This window comes from Budorcas taxicolor, chromosome 8 (assembly GCF_023091745.1).
Source record: "Budorcas taxicolor isolate Tak-1 chromosome 8, Takin1.1, whole genome shotgun sequence".
Taxonomy (NCBI): Eukaryota; Metazoa; Chordata; class Mammalia; order Artiodactyla; family Bovidae; genus Budorcas; species Budorcas taxicolor.
In genome coordinates, this window is record NC_068917.1 from 26,615,515 (window position 1) to 26,636,957 (window position 21,443).

At 39.9% G+C, this 21,443-nt stretch overlaps 1 protein-coding gene across 1 annotated transcript in view; it reads right to left on the reverse strand.

Moving 5' to 3' along the window:
- Window positions 1-19,054: 19,054 nt before the first annotated feature.
- Window positions 19,055-21,443, reverse strand: part of FOCAD (focadhesin) — a 272,034-nt gene continuing 269,645 nt past the window's right edge. The window contains exon 43 of the mRNA XM_052644701.1: window positions 19,055-19,398. Within this exon, the coding sequence (XP_052500661.1) occupies window positions 19,325-19,398 (74 nt within the window). The 3' untranslated portion in view covers window positions 19,055-19,324. The remainder of the gene's footprint in view (window positions 19,399-21,443) is intronic.

Sequence of the window (21,443 nt, forward strand, 5' to 3'; positions counted from 1 at the left end):
TTCTCCAATGCATGAAAGTGAAAAGTGAAAGTGAAGTCGCTCAGTCGTGCCCGACTCTTAGCGACCCCATGGACTGCAGCCTACCAGGCTCCTTCGTCCATGGGATTTTCCAGGCAAGAGTACTGGAGTGGGGTGCCATTGCCTTCTCCGAGTCATACATAGATTAAGTGACCCTAACTGCATGGGTTTATATCTGGGCTCTGTATTCTCTTCCATTGATCTGTGCCAGTACCATGCTGTTTTGACTGTAGCTTTGTGGTAGAGTCTGAGGTCCTGGAGGGTGATACCTTCAGCTTTGTTCTTTTTTCTCAGAATTGCTTTGGCAATTTGAGTTCCATATTCTTTTGTGGTTCCATGTTAATTTTAGGATTATTTTTCTAGTTCTGTGAAAAATGTCACAGGTATTTTGGTAGGGATTGCATTAAATCTGTAGGTTGCTTTGGGTAGTATGTCCATTTTAATAGTATTAATTCTTCTAATGTGAGAGCCCACCCTTTGTGTTTTGATGAGAGCATTTAGTCCATTGACATTTAAAGTAATTATTGATAGGTATGTACTTATTTTGTTGCTTTCGTTTCCAGTTGTTTTTGTAGTTCTTCAGTGTTCACTTTTCGTTTCTCCCATTGTGGTTTGATAATTTTCTTTTTTAGTGTGCTTAAATTCCTTTCTTTTGGGTTTTTGTGTATCTTTTGTAGGTTTTTGATTTATGGGTACTATGGGTTCATATATATTGGTTCATAGTTGTATCTACTTGTTTTAAACTGAAAAGATCTACATTTTTTACCCCCCTCTCCCACATTTTGTGTTTTTGAAGTCATATTTTACATCTTCATGCTTACCCTTTACTGTTGATTGCAATTATAGTTGCTTTTACACATTTTTGCTTTTGTTTTGATCTATGTACTGCCTTCTTTAAGTGATCCTTGTCCTTATATTTGCCTTTCTTATTGGAATTTTCCTTTTCCTATATTTTCTTACTTATTTTCCATTTAGAGTGGATTTTTTGACATTTCTTTTAACTTTGCTTTTAGATTTCATATTGCTGGATTCTTTTAGTTTCTACTTGTCTGAGGTCTTTATCTCTCCTATTTTAAATGATAATCTTGCTGTGTAGAGTATCCTAAGTTGCAGGTTTTTTCCCTTTCAGGATTTAGAATGTATAATGCCCTCCCTTCTGACCTGCAAACTTTCTGCAGAGAAATCAGCTGATAGCCTTATGGTGGTTCCTTTGTATATGACTATTTATTTTTCTCTTGCTGCCTTTAGAATTCTCTCTCTGATGCATGCCGTTTTAATTATGTTGTGTCTTGGTGTGACTCTGTTGGGGTTCTTCTTGCTTGGGACCCTGTGTGATTCCTGTATAAGAGAATCCTGTATAAGGGTATTTAGGTTTGTGAAGGTTTTAGTCATAATTTCTTTAAATAGGTTTTTGATCCTCTTCTTTCTTCTAGAACCTCTGTAGTGTGAATGTTGGCACTTTTTATGTTATACCATAGATCTTGTATGTTGCTTTGTTTTCGTTTTCATTTGTCTTTCTGTCTGCTGTTCTGATTGGGTGATTTCCATTATTCTGTCTTCCAGGTCACTCATGCTTTCTTCCATGTCATTTAGTCTGTGATTCAGTACTACTAGCGTGCTTTATCAAAAATGTGTGTGTTAGTCGCCCAGTCACGTCTGACTGTTTGTGATCCCATGGACTGTAGCTGGCCAGGCTCCTCTGTCCATGGAATTCTCCAGGTAAGAACACTGGAGCAGGCTGCTGTTCTCTTCTCCAGGGTATCTTCCTAATCCAGGGACTGAACCCGGGTCTTCCACACTGCAGACAGATTCCTTACCATCTGAGCCACCAGGGAAGCCCTTATCAAAAATGGATAATTCAGTTATCTATTTTAGATTTGGTTTTCTTTATAGTCTCTAGTTCCTTGTTAAAATAACCTGTGCTTAGATAAATTCTGTCACCTAGTTCAGTTATCTCTTTTATTACCAATGTTTTGAACTTGTCTGGTAGACTAATTATCTACCAGTTTCATCATTTTTTTCAGAAGTTTTCTTTTCCTTTTCACTTAGCCATCTGTCTCTATGGATTTAGGTGAAACATTTATCTATTATGGTCTTGAAGGGGCATTTTTATGTGAAAGTGTCCCTATGTAGACTGTGTGTGCCCAGTGTCTTTGGTGTAAGGGCTAGGTTTAACGTGGACAGGAGTCACATTTTTCTCAGCTTGTGCTGTCCACTATCACCTTGGTATGGCATGGGGCTGGTGTTGGAGGAGCAAGAGTCTGTGTGTGGTGTGTGGCAGGACTTCCTCTCTGCTCACTGGCCATCACTGCCCTGTCAGGGGCAGGGTCTGCTCCCAATTGATAGAGCAGGTGCCCAGACGGTTGGGCCTGAGCTGGTTCTGTTCCCTTTAAGTATGTGTTTTCTTCTCCCTCCACTGAGGCCTTTGCCCCAAAGAAGGGGAGTGCTGAAATAAGTGGGGCTTATGTGCTTATAGGGCTTCCCTGGTGGCTCAGACGTTGAAGTGTCTACCTAACGCGGCAGACCTGGGTTCAATCCCTGGGTCAGGAGGATCCTCTGGAGAAGGAAATTGCAACCCACTCCAGTACTCTTGCCTGGAGAATCCCATGAACAGAGGAGCCTGGTGGGTTACAGTCCACGGGGTTGCAAAGAGTTGGACATGACTGAGCAACTTAACTGTGTGCTTATAGAGGTAAGATGTGCTGCCTGTATATGTGTCTGTAGCTCTGCTCAGATGCAGCCCAAGGTTGCATCTTTGCCCCTGTTGTGGTAGATCCTGAGATTTACCACAAGTGCAGAGATCTAGTGCTGTGTTGCAGCATGGAGTGGGCAGTGCTGGAGCACTTGCTTAGCTGCGACTGCAGTGGGGGTGGTCACAGTGTATTGGTTACAGGAATTCTGTCAGAAGTCTGGACTGCTTCTGGGGTGCTATTTGAGTCACCACCAACAGTGGCTGCCACTGCCCTACTTGAACCTCATCTGAGCCCCCCCAGTTTGCCTCTGCACCCCTAGGTGGAGTCTTTTCCCAGGAACCAGTTGCCCTAGATCCAGTGCCATGCTGTGGTGTGGAGTGAGCAGGGCTGTGGTGTCCATTCAGCTGGGACAGGGGAATGCGGTGAGGTAGCACCCACTAAGGCAGACTCTCTTTGCTCTGTTGGCAAGCCAGGATCTGTGCACTCCTCATCAGTGGAGTCCAGGCCTCTCCAGCTTTTCTGTCTGTCTTGGCATTTCTCCAAGCAGCCAAGGGGCTTCTCTACTCCATGTAGGACCCCAAGATTGGGATGCCAGGTCTGTGGGTCTTCCCCCCCTTACTCCAAAAGGTAAGCGTCTGCCTGTGTAATCTCCCTTTTCCTCTTAGTACCCTCCAAGGGGCACAGTTCGCAACCCAACGTTTTCCTTCCAATTCTACCCAATTACGTAGGTGTCTTTCCTGCAGCCTTAGCTGTAGTTGTATAGGCATTTTCCTGCCAGTTCCTAGTTAGCTTTGCATGAGAATTTCAGAATAATTCTTGCATATACATGTAGTTTGGATGTGTTTGTGGGGGAGGTGAGCTCCACATCCATCCTCATATTCCACCACCTTGATCCCCTTTCTCTATTTTGGTTTTATGTTGCTTATTTCATGTCTAAAATTTTTTTAGGAGTTTTAAAATATGGACCACTTAAAAAATGTTTATTGAATTTGTTATGTTTTGGTTTTTTGGCCATGAGGCATATGGGATCTCAGCTTCCTGACCAGAGATCAAACCCACACCCGCTGCACTGAAAGGTGAAGTGTTAACCACTGGGCCGTCAGGGAAGTCCCCCACTTCTAATTTTTTTTTTTTAATGAAAACTTTAGTGGGTAAAGGGCTTCCCTGGTAGCTCAGAGGTTAAACCGTCTGCCTCCAATGTGGGAGACTCGGGTTTGATCCCTGGGTCGGGAAGATCCCCTGGAGAAGGAAATGGTAACCCACTCCAGTATTCTTGCCTGGAGAATCCCATGGATGGAGAAGCCTGGTAGGCTACAGTCCACGGGGTCGCAAAGAGTCAGACACGACTGAGCGACTTCACTCTCTTAGTGGGTAAAGAGAACAGACTCCCTTTGGAAACTTTAGATGATTTAGCCTAGCTTCCTCCCAATAAAGACAGCAACCTCCATTGCTGAAATATATAATACGATTTTCTTTTTTTTTTACTGGCATATAGTTGCTTTACAATATTGTATTGGTTTCTACTGTACAGCGAAGTGAATGGGCTATACGTGTACATATCCCCTTTGTTGGATTTCCTTCCCATTTAGGTCACCACAGAGCGTTGAGCAGAGTTCCCTGTGCTATTCAGTAGATTCTTACTAGTTACCTATTTTATACATAGTATTAACAATGTATAAAATATCAGTGTATATATGTCAATTGAAATATGTTATTATATATGAAATATATCTCATTGAGATGAAGATAAAGAATTAGATAAACTAAACTTTATGGGATTATTGTAAGAAATTAAAATTTTATAACTTTAGCTTTTAAACCAGATTACCTTAAGAACCTTCCTACTTCTCCAAGTATAAAACCAAACAGTAAATTTATAATTCTGGTAATTTTGGAGCAGAGATAACAATTCACAATATTTGAGATACGTGCAACAATTGTAACATTAAAAAAAAAATCTGTGATTTCCATTTCTTACCAGTTGTTAATACTACTGTGGCTGGCTGCCTATCTTTACTGAAAGAAATACGTTTTGATAGAGATTGGTGAAAATAAGGATGTAGGTTTTTTTCCCACTCAAGTTTGTGTTCCCAAGATTAAGAATCTGAGACAGTAAACATTTAGTTAATCAGATGTTACCCAGTTTGCAAAGCTGTTATCTCTGGCTATCTGTTTTAACTACGTCCACCAAATCTTCATTTAATTTTGTTCAGTGTTATCAAAGGCTTACTTTCTGAAATCTAATTAATATAGATGAAATAGGAACAACTAGATATTTTAAATGTAAGAGACATACCTTTTAAAATAAACTGTTTCTGGAGTTTCAAGTGCAAAGTTGTATTGTGTGAGGTTCCATGTAACCCAAGTTACAGAATACTAATTATTAATACATCAGCAGTGCTTTGGTGCTAAGGAAAAAAAAAATGGTAAAACTTAACTGAATCAAAACTGCTTTGGAGAATTTATTTCATCACTCAGCAAAAGTCTACCAAAAAATACAGGTGAAACACAAATAATATCATCAGAGTCCTTGAGATTTTCCTTTAAGAAGACAGTTGAATGAAAACCAATAATTAACACTTCAAAACACATCCATTCAGTTTAGATGTGTTTTGTTTTACTCCCAGCATGCTTTTTCAGAAACACTCTTTATCTTGGTCTTTCATTCAATAGAAAGGTTAACCGTAATAGAATAAGTTGGTCCCTCGTTGGCTGTATACATATGCCTATATTTACTCAAGAAACTTATTTTGTGCCTGCAGTATGCCAGGTACAGCACAACATAATAAATCTTTACCAGACTTCCTGTATACAGGTTTGTTGTCAAAAAATGTACTAGGTCTCACTGAACTTCCTAAGCAAAGTTCACTTTTTTTTTTTATTACATCTGCTATCTTGAGCAAATCAATCACTTACAAGAATCTGTATTTCTTTCAAAAGTTGAAGGAAATAATATCGTCAATATCTGTTTCTCCAAAGAAAGAATCATACATTTATTTAAATTTATGTACAAAGAAAAGTCATATTTTATTGTGCTAAAATATTAAACTGATTCAAAATTAAATCTCCCCTTTCCCTGACAACTTCTTCTCATTGGTTTATTTTGGTTTTAAAAACATCATGTCTTCCTTTCTTCCAGATAATTTTTACTTTCTTCTTCTGGGTCTAAGTGATAAGCTAATTTTGATATGGCATTTCTCCAGGACAGTTTTTCAGAGTAATTCCAGGAAGCAAGAGTCATAGAATTAAGAAGAGTACCTGTTTAGAATCCAGATTTTGGGGCTCCATGAAAGATCTGTTGAATCAGAAGCTTTGGTAATGAACACAGGAGCCTGCATTTTGACAGGTTCCTCAAATGAGCAGCATGTTCACTACAGTTTGACAGCCACTGCTTTTGAGTCTAATGTATTTCGGTTTGGATAGAAAATTGCTAACAAGAACTATTTATATAAAATCCATCATAGAATGTAGTTCTCTGTTTGTAGAATTGAGATGATGGGGCATTCATTTTTTTCTTATATAGTTTTGAACCCACTAAATAGGAATTATTAACAAATTAGTCTATCTTTGCTAAGGATAGCTAGAGTTTCACATCTCATCTTAAAAAAGGTTCCAGTCAATTTTATTAATATATGAAAATCAATTAGTAAAAATACACCTAATTCATCAGAGAAATGCAGGAATTTGTCATGGTATTCAGCTGAACCATGGGGCCCTGTGATATATAATGTGGGGGTAAGAGCATTGTTTTTCTGTTTTTGCTTGTTACTAATGTACAATAAAGTGGCTGCAAAGGCCGAGAGGAGCTACCCCACGTCCGAGGTCAGGGGCAGCGGCCGGGAGGAGCCACCCCGTGTCCGAGGTCAGGGGAAATGGTCTGGAGGAGCCACCCCGTGTACGAGGCCAGGGTCGGGGGCCGGGAGGAGCCACCCCGTGCCCGAGGCCAGGGGTGGCGGCCAGGAAGATCAACCCACGTCCAAGGAGCGGTGGCTGCGCTGGCGCAGGAGGGCCTAGAGGAGCTATAGGCCCTAGTAGAAGGTCAGGAAGGGCGGCGGTGAGGAGATACCCTTCGTCCAAGGTAAGGAGCAGCGTCTGCACTTTGCTGGAGCAGCCGTGAAGAGATACCCCACGCCCAAGGTAAGAGAAACCCAAGTAAGATGGTAGGTGTTGCAAGAGGACATCAGAAGGCAGATACACTGAAACCATACTCACAGAAAACTAGTCAATCTAATCACACTAGGACCACAGCCTTGTCTAACTCAATGAAACCAAGCCATGCCTGCAGGGCAACACAAGATGGGGCGGGTCATGGTGGAGAGGTCTGACAGAATGTGGTCCACTGGAGAAGGGAATGGCAAACCACTTCAGTATTCTTGCCTTGAAAACCCCATGAACAGTATGAAAAGGCAAAAGGATAAGATATGGAAAGAGGAATTCCCCAGGTCAGTAGGTGTCAATATGTTACTGGAGATCAGTGGAGAAATAACTCCAGAAAGAAAGAAGGGATGGAGCCAAAGCAAAAACAATACCCAGCTGTGGATGTGACTGGTGATAGAAACAAAGTCCAAACTGTAGAGACCAATATTGCATAGGAACCTGGAATACCAGGTCCATGAATCAAGGCAAATTGGAAGTGGTCAAACAAGAGATGGCAAGAGTGAACGTTGACATTCTAGGAATCAGCAAACTAAAATGGACTGGAATGGATGAATTTAACTCAGATGACCATTATATCTACTGCTGTGGGCAGGAATCCCTCAGAAGAAATGGAGTAGCCATCATGGTCAACAAAGAGTCCGAAATGCAGTACTTAGATGCAATCTCAAAAACGACAGAATGATCTCTGTTCGTTTCCAAGGCAAACCATTCAATATCACAGTTATCCAAGTCTATGCCGCAACCAGTAATGCTGAAGAAGCTGAAGTTGAACGGTTCTATGAAGACCTACAAGACCTTTTAGAACTAACACCCAAAAAACATGTCCTTTTCAGTATAGGGGACTGGAATGCAAAAGTAGGAAGTCAAGAAACACCTGGAGTAACAGGCAAATTTGGCCTTGGAATGCGGAATGAAGCAGGGCAAAGACAAATAGAGGTTTGCCAAGAAAATGCACTGGTCATAGCAAACACCCTCTTGCAATAACACAAGAGAAGACTCTACACATGGACATCACCAGATGGTCAACACCGAAATCAGATTGATTCTATTCTTTGCAGCCAAAGATGGAGAAGCTCTATACAGTCAACAAAAACAAGACCAGGAGCTGACTGTGGCTCAGATCATGAACTCCTTATTGCCAAATTCAGACTGAAATTGAAGAAAGTAGGGAAAACTGCTAGACCATTCAGGTATGACCTAAATCAAATCCCTTATGATTATACAGTGGAAGTGAGAAATAGATTTAAGGGCCTAGATCTGATAGATAGAGTGCCTGATGAACTATGGAATGAGGTTCGTGACATTGTACAGGAGACAGGGATCAAGACCATCCCCATGGAAAAGAAATGCAAAAAAGCAAAATGGCTATCTGGGGAGGCCTTACAAATAGCTGTGAAAAGAAGAGAAGCAAAAAGCAAAGGAGAAAAGGAAAGATATAAGTATCTGAATGCAGAGTTCCAAAGAATAGCAAGAAGAGATAAGAAAGACTTCTTCAGCGATCAGTGCAAAGAAATAGAGGAACACAACAGAATGGGAAAGACTAGAGATCTCTTCAAGAAAATTAGAGATACCAAAGGAACATTTCATGCAAAGATGGGCTCGATAAAGAACAGAAATGGTATGGATCTAACAGAAGCAGAAGATATTAAGAAGAGGTGGCAAGAATACATAGAAGAACTGTACAAAAAAGATCTTCATGACCCGGATAATTACGATGGTATGATCACTCATCTAGAGCCAGACATCCTGGAATGTGAAGTCAAGTGGGCCTTAGAAAGCATCACTACGAACAAAGCTAGTGGAGGTGATGGAATTCCAGTGGAGCTATTTCAAATCCTGAAAGATGATGCTGTGAAAGTGCTGCACTCAATATACCAGCAAATTTGGAAAACTCAGCAGTGGCCACAGGACTGGAAAAGGTCAGTTTTCATTCCAATCCCAAAGAAAGGCAATGCCAAAGAATGCTCAAACTACCAAACAATTGCACTCACCTCACACGCTAGTAAAGTAATGCTCAAAATTCTCCAAGCCAGGCTTCAACAATATGTGAACTGTGAACTTCCTGATGTTCAAGCTTAGAAAAGGCAGGTTTTAGAAAAGGCAGAGGAACCAGAGATCAAATTGCCAACATCTGCTGGATCATGGAAAAAGCAAGAAAGTTCCAGAAAAATATCTATTTCTGCTTTCTTGACTATGCCAAAGCCTTTGACTGTGTGGATCACAATAAACTGTGGAAAATTCTGAAAGAGATTGGAATACCAGACCACCTGACCTGCCTCTTGAGAAATCTGTATGCAGGTCAGGAAGCAACAGTTAGAACTGGACATGGAACAACAGACTGGTTCCAAATAGGAAAAGGAGTACGTCAAGGCTTTATATTGTCACGCTGCTTATTTAACTTCTATGCAAAGTACATCATGAGAAACGCTGGGCTGGAAGAAGCACAAGCTGGAATCAAGATTGCCGGGACAAATATCAATAACCTCAGATATGCAGATGACACCACCCTTATGGCAGAAAGTGAAGAGGAACTAAAAAGCCTCTTGAAGAAAGTGAAAGAGGAGAGTGAAAAAGTTGGCTTAAAGCTTAACATTCATAAAACAAAGATCATGGCATCCAGTCCCATCACTTCATGGAAAATGGGGAAACAGTGGAAACAGTGTCAGACTTTATTCTTTTGGGCTCCAAAATCACTGCAGATGGTGATTGCAGCCATGAAATGAAAAGACGCTTACTCCTTGGAAGAAAAGTTATGACCAACCTAGATAGCATATTCAAAAGCAGAGACATTACTTTGCCGACTAAGGTCCGTCTAGTCAAGGCTATGGTTTTTCCAGTGGTCATGTATGGATGTGAGAGTTGGACTGTGAAGAAGGCTGAGCACTGAAGAATGGATGCTTTTGAACTGTGGTGTTGGAGAAGACTCTTGAGAGTCCCTTGGACTGCAAGGAGATCCAACCAGTCCATTCTGAAGGAGATCAGCCCTGAGATTTCTTTGGAATGAATGATGCTAAAGCTGAAACTCCAGTACTTTGGCACCTCATGAGAAGAGTTGACTAATTGGAAAAGACTCTGATGCTGGGAGGGATTGGGGGCAGGAGGAGAAAGGGACGACCGAGGATGAGATGGCTGGATGGCATCACGGACTCAATGGACGTGAGGCTGAGTGAACTCCGGGAGTTGGTGATGGACAGGGAGGCCTGGCGTGCTGAGATTCATGGGGTCGCAAAGAGTCGGACATGACTGAGCGACTGAACTGAACTGAACTGAATGTACAATATGATATAATTTTCTGGTGTACAATCTTATATAATTTTCAGGTGTACAATATAGTGGTTCACAATTTTTAAAGGTTGTATTCTACTTATAAAACATTGACTATACTCCCTGTGTTGTACAAATAAATCCTTATAGCTTGTTTTGTACAGAGTCATTTGTACCCCCTAATTCCCTACTCCTACTGTGCCCTTTCCCCTTTCCCTTTCCACACTGGTAACCACTGGTTTGTTTATCTGCAAATTTGTTTCTTTTTTGTTATATTCATTAGTTTATTTTTTATATTACATGTATAAGTGATATCATACAGAATTTGTCTTTCTCATACTTATTTCACTTAGTATAAACCCCTCCAAGTCCATCCATGTTTTTGAAAATGGCAAAATTTCATTGTTTTTCATGACTGTGTAGAATTTCAATGTATACATATACTACACCTTCTTTATCCATTCATCTGTTGCTGGATATTTAGGTTGCTTCCCTATTTTGGCAATTGTAAATAATGCTGCTGTGAACATTGGGCTGTGTGTATCTTTATAGCATATTAAAAAGCAGAGATATTACTTTGCCAACAAAGGTCCGCCTGGTCAAGGCTATGGTTTTTCCAGTGGTCATGTATGGATGTGAGAGTTGGACTGTGAAGAAAGCTGAGAGCTGAAGAATTGATGCTTTTGAGCTGTGGTGCTGGAGAAGACTCTTGTGAGTCCTTTGGACTGCAAGGAGATCCAACCAGTCCATCCTAAAGGAAACCAGTACTGGGTGTTCATTGGAAGGACTGATGCTGAAGCTGAAACTCCAGTACTTTGGCCACCTCATGTGAAGAGTTGATTCATTGGAAAAGACCCTGATGCTGGGAGGGATTAAGGGCAGGAGGAGAAGGGGACGACAGAGGATGAGATGGCTGGATGGTATCACCGACTCGATGCACGAGTTTGGGTGAACTCCGGGAGTTCGTGATGGACAGGGAGGCCTGCTGCTGCTCTTGCTGCTGCTAAGTCGCTTCAGTCGTGTCTGACTCTGTGCGACCCCATGGACTGCAGCCTACCAGGCTCCTCCATCCATGGGATTTTCCAGGCAAGAGTACTGGAGTGGGTTGCCGTTGCCTTCTGGCGTGCTGCAATTCATGTGGTCGCAAAGAGTTGGACACAACTGAGCGACTGAACTGATCTTTATTTTTAATAATTTTATTTATTGGCTGTGCTGGGTTTTCGTTGCTGCAGGGCTTTTCTCTAGTTGTGGCGTGTGGGGGCTACTCTTTAATTGTGGTACACAAGCTTCTCATTGCAGTGGCTTCTCTTGTTGCTGAGCACAGGCTCTAGGGCACACAGGCTTTAGTAGTGGGGTACATGTATCTTTTTGAATGAGTGTTTTGGATTTTGTGGGGGATAAATACCCAAGAGTGGAGTTTCTGGGTCATATGGCAGTTCTGTGTTTAGTTTTTTGACACACTGTTTTCGCTAGTGGCTGCACAAGTTTACATCCTTAAAAAGAGAGTATGTGGCTTTTCCTTTTCTCCACATCCTTGCCAATATTTGTTATCTGTGTTCTTTTTGATGACAGCCATTCTGACAGGTGTGAGGTAATAGCTCATTGTGATTTTAATTTGCATTTCCCTGATGGCTAGTGATATTGAGCATCTTTCTATATACCTGTTGGCCATGTGTATGTCTTCTTTGGAAAAATGTCTATTTAGGTTTCTGCCCATTTTTAACCAAATTGTTTTTTGATATTGAGTTGTATGAGGTGTTTATATATTTTAAATACTAACCCCTTATTGGTCATATCATTTACAAATATTTTCTCCCATTCAGCCTTTTTAAAATTTTGTCAATGGTTTCCTTTGCTGTGCAAAACTTTTAAGTTTAACTAGGTGACAATGTTTATTTTTGCTTTTGTTTCCTTTGCTTTAGGAGACAGATCCAAAAAATAGTGTTATGATTTACGTCAAAGTTTCCATTGTATGTTTTTTCCTGGGAGTTTTATAGTTTCCAGTCTTATGTTTAGTTCTGTAATCCATTTTATTTTTGTAATTGCGTGAGAACATGTTCTAATTGTTTTACATGCCACTGTCCAGTTTTACCAGTATCACTTATTGAGCAGACTGCCTTTTCTCCATCATGTATGCTTGCCTTTTTTTAATCATAGATTGACTATAAGTTTATATCTGGGTTCTAGTCTGTTCCATTGATCTGCATGTCTGTTTTTGGGCCACTGCCATACTGTTTTGATTTCTGTAGCTTTGTAGTATATAGTCTGAAGTTAAGGAGTGAGATTCTTCCAGTTCTCTTCTTCTTTATAAAGACTGTTTTTACTATTTGGGGCCTTTTGTGTTTCCATACAAATTTTAAAATTAATTTTTCTATTTCTGTGAAAAATGTCTTGGGCATTTTAATACAGATTGCATTGAACTGTAGATTTCCTTGATCATTGTAACAATATTCTTCCAAAACATGAACACAATACATCTTTCTGTTTGTTGTTTTCAATCTCTTTCAGTGTCTTATAGTTTCCAAGGTCTCTTATTGCTACTTCCTTAGGAAGATTTATTCCTACATATTTTATTACTTTTGATAGGATTATAAGTGGGATTGTTTCCTTAGTTTCTTTTTCTATTGCTGTTAGTGTATAGAAAAGCAACCAATTTTTGTATATTACTCTTGTATCCTGCAACTTTACCAGATTCAAGGGTGAGCTTTAGTAGTTTTTTGATGGTGTCTTTAGGATTTTCTGTTTAGCCATGTCACCTGCAAACAATGACAGTTTTACTTTTCCGGTTTGAATTCCTTTTCTTTCTTGTCTGATTGCTGTGACTAAGATTTCCAATACTATATTGAATAAAAGTGGTGAGAATGGACATCCTTGCCTTGTTTCTGATGTTAGAGTGAATGCTTTTAGCTTTTCACTATTAAGAATGATGTTAGCTGTGGGTTTGCCATATATGTCCTATATTATGTTGAGGTAGATTCCCTTTATCCTCACTTTCTGGAGTATTTTTATCATAAATGGCTGTTGAATTTTTTCAAAAGCTTTCTCTGCATCTATTGGGTTTTTTTTTCCCTTCAGTTTGTTAATGTGTTGTATCAAACTGATTCGTGGATGTTGAAGAATCCTTGCATCTCTGGAATAAATCCCACTCAATCATGGTATATGATCCTTTTAGTGTATAGTTGGATTCGGTTTGCTCGTATTTTGTTGAGTATTTGTGCATTTATGTTCATCAGTGATATTGGCCTGTAATTTTCTTTTTTTGTGGTATCTTTGCCTGGTTTTGGTATCAGGGTGATGGTGGCCTTGTAGAATGAACTCGAGAATTTCCTCCTTCTGCAATTTTTTAAACAAGTTTCAGAAAGATAGATGTTAAACACTCTTCCTTAAATGTTTCATAGAATTCACCTGTGAAGCCATCTCATCCTGGACTTTGATTTGTTGGAAGTTTTTAAATCACTTTCATTTTTAGTCCTTGTGATTGAGCTGTTCATATTTTCTGTTTTTTTCCTGGTTCAGTCTTAGGTTGTATGTTTCTAAGAATTTGTCCATTTCTTCTAGGTTGTCCATTTTATTGGCTTATAGTTGTTTGTGATAGTCTCTTATAATCCTTTGTATTTCTGTGGTGTCGGTTGTAGTTCTTCCTTTTTCATTTCTAATTTTATTGATTTGAGTCCTCTCCCTTTTTTTCCCTTGCTGAGTCTGGCTAAAGATTTATCCATTTTATTTTCTCAAAGAACCAGCTTTTAGTTTCATTGGTGTTTCCTGTTGTTCATCTCTGCTTAATTTATTTCTGCTCTAATCTTTATGATTTCTTTCCTTCTGCTAACTTTGGGTTTTGTTTGTTCTTCTTTCTCTAGTTGCTTTAGGTGTAAGGTTAAGTTGTTTGAGATTTTTCTTTTTTCTTGAGGTAAGATTGTTTTGTTATATATTTCCCTCTTAAAACTGCTTTTGCTGCATCCGTTATGTTTTGGACCACCTGTTTTCTTTAGTTTCGTGGCCTGAGATGTCCCAGCACTGGTGCCTACATACTATTGGACCAGGGTGTGGTGGGTCCTGAGGCTAATATGCTAGATAGAGGAAGGATTCCACAGTGGCAACCCACCAGCACCAGAGTCCCTGTGATAGAAGTAGTTCCCCAAGAGGCCCGATGGCAATGTCTTTGTCAAGGTGAGCTTCAGTTGCCTCTTAATTCTCTGGGAGACTCTCCAAGGTTAGTAGGTACATCTGACCCAGGCACCTCTCAAATTACTTCCTCTGTCCTGGGTCCAGGAAAGGTGTCAGATTTTGTGTGTGCCCTTTAAGAGTGAAGTCTTTATTTTCCCCAGCCCCCTGGGACTCCCTAAAGTAAGCCCTGCTGGCCCCAAAAGCCAAATGCTCTGGGGGCTTATCTTCCTGGTGCAGGATTCCTGGGCTAGGGAGCTAAATGCGGGACCTCTCACTCCTTTGGGAGAAACTTTGCAATTGTTATTACTCCATTTTTGGATCACCTACCTCGGGGGGAGATGGTTGGTGTGAGATTTGACTGTATCACAATTCTGTTATCCCTACTTGTCTCATTATGGCTCCTTCTTTATATATTAAGTTGTAAAATATATTTTCTGGTAGGTTCTGTTCTTTTTTTTTTTTTTTAACTGATGGTTGTTCTGCACATAGTTGTGATTTTGGTGCACCTGTGAGAGGAGGTGAGCTCAGGGTCCTTCTGCTCTGCCATCCTGCACAGTCTTCTCAAGAACATTGGTTGTGATTTCAAATGCAGCCCCAGTATTTACTAACTGAATGACTCTGAGTTCTAATTTTCTCAACTGCCCAAGGTTGTTGTGAAGAGCAAATGAAATTTGGTAAAGTAAATAAATCTTTGTAAATTATAAATAGCCATACAGACATAGGAAATTTATGTTTCCTAGAGGCTTTTCTTTATTACATGATGTTTTACTGATTTATATTTTCTGAATGTAAACTCCACAAGGGCAAAAAATGTCATGTCTTGTTTACTTTGTACTCCAGAACCTTATATTGTAGTACATAGTAGATATAATTGTGCAACTCTGAGTTTATGGATTACTACTACAATATCCAGAAAAACTATATTTCTAAAAACTATATATCTAAACATATCAGTTTAACTAGGTGATTTTTTTGGATTTACCTCAAAGGTCACCTCATGTTCAGAAGACACATATAGAGGGTTTTGTTTTAAGAAACTTATGTAAATCTTTCCTTAATGTGCTACTTGCTTCTATTAACAGAATGTATTTACTTAAGATGTTTCTGTTATCTTCCCAAGTCCCAGCATATATGTCAGGCCCATTTCAAGCATTATAGCTACTATTTATTGTCAGGGAAATGTACAAAAATGAAAGCATTTCTTTTACATTTTAGAATTTATGAAGCATAATTCTGAATTCTTTCAGCTCTCACAACTATTTTGTTAGATAGGTTACTTCTTTCATATGAGAAGTAAAACCAAAGTCATGGAGTCATCAATGTCAGTTTTATTCATTACCATTTCTAACAGTTTGGAAATTATTTCACAAGTTCCCTGTGTCTGACAAGAAACGATGCTCTTTCTAAATTGCAGTTTCAAAGAATTTTGGTTTATGAAGATTAACAGATTACACTGTGTCATATATTAAAAAGATGAGACTTAAAAGTTTCTAGGATTAGTTTTGCCATACATAAACATGAATCCACCACAGGTGTACATTAAAATAAAGTAAAATAAAAAAAAAAGAGGAAAAAAAGTTTCTAGGATTAGAATAAAGCATTTCTCTCCAGAAAATATAAAAGCAAATTATCTTGTCCAGCACCACAGCAGTGATTTACACTTGAAGATGATGCTGTGAGGTATCTTTCCAGAAGAGTGGTGAAGGATATGAACCGTCACAGCCACATTCTCTCCTCTGGTTCCATTGGGAATGCCTGCAGCTTCCATTTGGCTGGTTGAGGGCAGAGACCTGAAGACTGGGCTTACAACTCTGGCTTTTAATGAAGGCTCTTTACCACATGGTCAGATTTCTCTTCTAAAACAGCAATTTGCTAAAATGTTTACCCCACATCTAAAACTACTGCTTGCTTTCAAAGTAACTAAGATAGCTCAAGATAACAGTTGCGTCCTTAACAAAGACTTACCCTTTATATAATTATAATATCATCTTTGGTTAAAATCATTTTGGAGAACTTGTGGCAATTAGCTTAAAAAAGGCTATTAACAGCTTATTAGTTTCCATGGAGCCATTACATTACAAATAAAACACAAAGATTTTAGGCACTTGCCTGGGTCCCAACATCTGTTTCAAACATATACTTTTCAAATCAAGGGTCAGACTGTTTGGATACATCTGAGACACACAACATAGACTTAATCCCACACAGTGCTTTGTTTTTATACCCCAGCATACTATTTGTCTTGGCAACTTGTGATTTCAGAAACTAACAGAAGATGACTTATAAGGAAACTTTTCCTTTTGTATATAGTTTGGAACTTTTCCTTTTGTATATAGACTGGTCTCAAAAAAGCAGAGACTTCTGGTTTTTGGAGAACAAACTAAAATATCCTAAAGGAATACCTTCATTCTTACCTGAGGTCAGACAGGTAACCAGGAGAAAGGGTCTTATTATTCTAGTGAGCTACATCCTTAGAATAGTTGGAATTTTGAACCTTTAGAGCTTCAAATTTAGAATCTGACAGTTTAGATTCTTCAGTGCTTCCCATGAATAGGAAAATCCTATGAATCTTAAACATAAGACTGCTGAAAACAAAGAGGGGAGCTAGGGAAGAGAGGATACAGATAGATTTTATTTCCTCCCTTTTGTACTCTTCTGTTTTCTTGTCAGGGCAGGAGCAAGGACAAAGCCTGATTGAGAAGAAACTGGGCCGAATTGAACAAGGCAACCTGGGTCTGGAAGACTGGGCTGATTCTTCACCCCTCTCGTGATCATCGGCAAGTCTTTCTGCTGACTTGTAGGGGGTGGGGATGTCAGAGTAGTTGGTCAGCGCCCACTTCCTCTTCACTATTCTTATTGCCATCCACGTTTGCCAGCTGGCTGGAAATGTAATATCCTTCAATCCATGAGGACCTGCTCTTTTACACTGTAACTCCGAGCTTCCCAATTCCAGAGGCTTATTAATATGAGGCAGGGGGTTTCTTTTATCTGATTCCAGCAATCTATGGCACCCCATTCCAGTACTCTTGCCTGGAGAGTCCCATGGATGGAGGAGCCTGGTGGGCTGTAGTCCATGGGGTTGCTAAGAGTCGGACACAACTGAGCGACTTCATTTTCGCTTTTCACTTTCATACATTGGAGAAGGAAATGGCAACCCACTCCAGTATTCTTGCCTGGAGAATCCCAGGGATGGGGGAGCCTGGCGGGCTGCCGTCTATGGGGTCGCACAGAGTCAGACACGACTGAAGCGACTTAGTAGCAGCAGCAGCAGCAGCAATCTATATTTAGCATGAATGAAGTGTAACCCTTCGTGGGGGTTTTCATCCGAAAGTGGGTGCTGACAAGCCTGATGCAGTAGAAAGAGCTCTGGGCCTGGGGTTCTAGAACCTCGATTCCAAGGGTAGTACCTCAGCTATGTATTAGATGTTTTCTTCATTTAAAAATAGAAAATAATGCCTCTTTGTAGTATTGTAATAAGGGTAAAATAAGATAATGCCAGAGAAACTCTAGTCATTTATACTCTTGATACCTAGTAATAAATGTTAGAAGAATTTCAGCCTCTCATTGGTAGGAAATATGAGAGAGTCAAGGTGGGTGGGAGAGAAGGGGAGACTGGCTTCTCACAGAAATGTTCTCCATTTCTGCTTCCTTAAAACTCATTTCCCTGTAGCTCAGCCTCTAAGGAGGTAATAGAAATGAAATACTGGTGATGCAGTTAAGTACTACCTGAGTTAAGTACTACCTGAGTTACGTACTTCCTTTCCTCCTTTTCTGTAAGCGTCTCGGCACCCTATGGAGCTCAGCAAAAGAAAGAGATGTGACCTGGAAACAGAGTGTGAATTACCCAGTGAACCACAAATATCTGACACCTGGAATCATAAATCCATATATTTGGAATATTAGTAGAGCTGTTTTTAACCCAAGTGGTAGGTAGGCTTGGTGACAACATAAAGGTACATGCCACAGAAGATATATTATTCCAGTGGCACACCTTTTCTCCCCTGTAATTCCATATACACTTATATCACTGTGTTTGTATGATTGGCTAAAGACTGCCCTGATTAATGGCTGCATGAAGGAATAATAATTAGCAATCAGAGCAAAATTAAATTCCTGGCTGACTGCGAGCCCCTGAGTAAAATGCAACCCTTAAGGATACTGTCACATTCCTTACATTTACTTGCCTTTATGCCACCAGTCACCCTAATTAAGATGGAGATTTGTACTTATTAAAAACATATAATCTTTTGATCTTTCGAGGAGCTATTTGCCATTTTTTCCTTGCCTAACATCCCATCACCTTTCTTCTGGGGGGAACCCAGTTCAGGCGGATGGACATATGACCCAGGCCTGGTCAGTTAGAGTGCCTACCCCCACACCCCACGTTGCTTCCATCATACCTGTGAGCAAAGACACATTTCCTTTCTTATTCTGAACTGGGTAACTTTCACTTGCATTCAAGAGACTCAAGCATAAAAAATTAGAGCCACCACTTTTGGGTCTGATTTAGCAATGGTTAACACCATGCTTATCATTTAAGCATGTAGAGCAGTTCCAAGAGTGTTTTAGCAGTAAGAATAAGAAAACATGTCTAACTTATTGAGTCAATAATATCCTCTAGAGGCTTCATGGGAAACAGATTCCGCTGTCACCTCTATAGTTGGGTTTTGTGAGCTAAACTTCCACCCTGCCTTAAAACAAAAGTCAACACGCACAGATTTCACAAGATTGGTTTACTAGAATTTAGCAGGGAGGAGATGATATAGTCAAATTTTCACAAAAGAAAACCTTCAGACTGATCTCAGCCAAATAAAATTCAAGTTCTTATTTCAGTCTCAACTGGCCTGGGTACTGAAGCAACCTCTCTGGGCATGCACTGTTCAAACTGAGTTGTGTGGCCACCCTTTCATGCCCTTGAGCTCTCTGCATCATGTCTCGCAATCCCAGACACGAATTCTGAAAAATTCCTTCTGCCTATATGGTTTTCCTCATCCAGCTGAGAATGCTGCTGGCTACTGTGAAGCTATTCACCAACCATAGGCTCTGGTCCATACAGCCTTCTTCTTAAACTCTGGGAGAACTCTCAAGGACAGCAGGGTAGCTAAAGGGGACAAAAAAAAAAAAAAAAAAAAAAGCACACTGTTTCATTTGGTGCAGTTACATTTGAAAAGATCATTTAGATAAAAAAGGTGTCAGAACAGAACTTGACTTCTTCCTGCTTGGCTAATCTTTAAGAATTACTATCATGCCTTAGACAGAATTTTAATGGAAGAGACCATTAGTAAAGGTTGAGGAAAAGGTTTGTTTTAAGTTACTTTGCAACCAGTTAGTGGGAAATTCCACAAAATTAAAACAAACTGACCTCTGGGATGCTGGTGATGCTTTTTTTCTTAATCCGAGTGCTGACTACATAGGTATGTTCCCTTTGTAAAAATCTACTTGTGCACTTTTCTACACAAATATAACTTTTCCACTAAATGTCTTATTAAAAGGTAAACAAACTGATCCTGTAATGAAGTTAGGTTCATGGGCTCAATTTAAAGTAAGGAAGCTGTGTGTAATCCCTCTAGGTAACTTATTATATATCTTATTTTAGAATATGAATATAAATATCAATATATTGTGGAGAAGGCAATGGCACCCCACCCCAGTACTCTTGCCTGGAAAATCCCATGGATGGAGGAGCCTGGTGGGCTGTAGTCCATGGGGTCGCTGGGAGTCGGACATGACTGAGCGACTTCATTTTCACTTTTCATTTTCATGCATTGGAGAAGGAAATGGCAATCCACTCCAGTGTTCTTGCCTGGAGAATCCCAGGGACGGGGGAGCCTGGGGGGCTGTCGTCTATGGGGTCGCACAGAGTCGGACACGACTGAAGCGACTTAGCAGCAGCAGCAGCAGCATCAATATATTGATATATTTTTAAAGTATAATAGTGTGAGAGAATGAAGATAAGCCAGAGTTACACAATAATTATGTGTGACTCTATTAAGCCCTCGAATATATGACCAAGTGAACATGTACTTCCTTGACCCAAATAACAATTTCTCACTGGAATTAACTGTTATCTTCATGACCCAAGACAGTATATGTTGGGAACAACCAATGGTATTATATGGACCCATGGCCCTTAAAAATGAGGCCAAACTCCCCAAGGAAAATAAGTGGAGGAAGTCCTAGTAGCAAGTTTCTTGGGAATGGTCAAGTGAAAATATGTCAGACCACTGCTCTGATCCTCAGTGAAGCTCTGTGGTTGATCAGAATCACCTTCCTACACATGCCCTTCCACCCACTTTAGAGGTAGGAACAATACATTAGATAATTCTTGCTTGTTAAGCAATCAATACAATACACCATACTTAAAGCAAAATATGGTCAGTTATCACAAGAGTAGGCCAACAGGCAACTTTCCCAAGTGCAGTAACTTAAAGCATGTCAGGGGCATCAATGGCAGCCACTGGGAGGATCCTGACCCCCAAGTCCCAAGATGTGGATGACAGTACAAGCTGTCTTGGACCACAAAACCAGCACCCAGAAGACATTTGAGGTTTCAGTAAAAACATCTATGTAATTTGCACAGAAAGACTGCTTATATTTGTGGATCCTGCAGTCATAGTTTAACAGTCAATAGAGATGTATAAAAAACATGCTGCTGCTGCTAAGTCACATCAGTCATGTCCGATTCTGTGCGACCCCATAGACGACAGCCCCCCAGGCTCCTCCGTGCCTGGGATTCTCCAGGCAAGAACATTGGAGTGGGTTGCCATTTCCTTCTCCAATAAAAAACATGAAAACCATCTAAATGCCTAGAAGCATGGGAAATGTCCAATTCCCCTGGAAAAATACTATACAGCCATGAAAAATACTTATGAAGCTAGTGTAAGAATAGGTTAAAATGCTTTTAATAATTTTAAAGTAAAAAAAGGCAGTACTCAAACAAAGCATGTATGTACATTTTTCAATTGGCTATGATTATAACAATGTTAAAACTTACACACAGAGGGGGTAACACTTAGGAAAAATAATCATAATTGTTATTGCGCAATGGGATTCTGGATTCCTCTTTGCTTATTCTTTTTTACTTTTCTGAATTTTCTAATTTTTATTTAGTCATATTTTATGATTACAATAAAACATTTAAAAAAC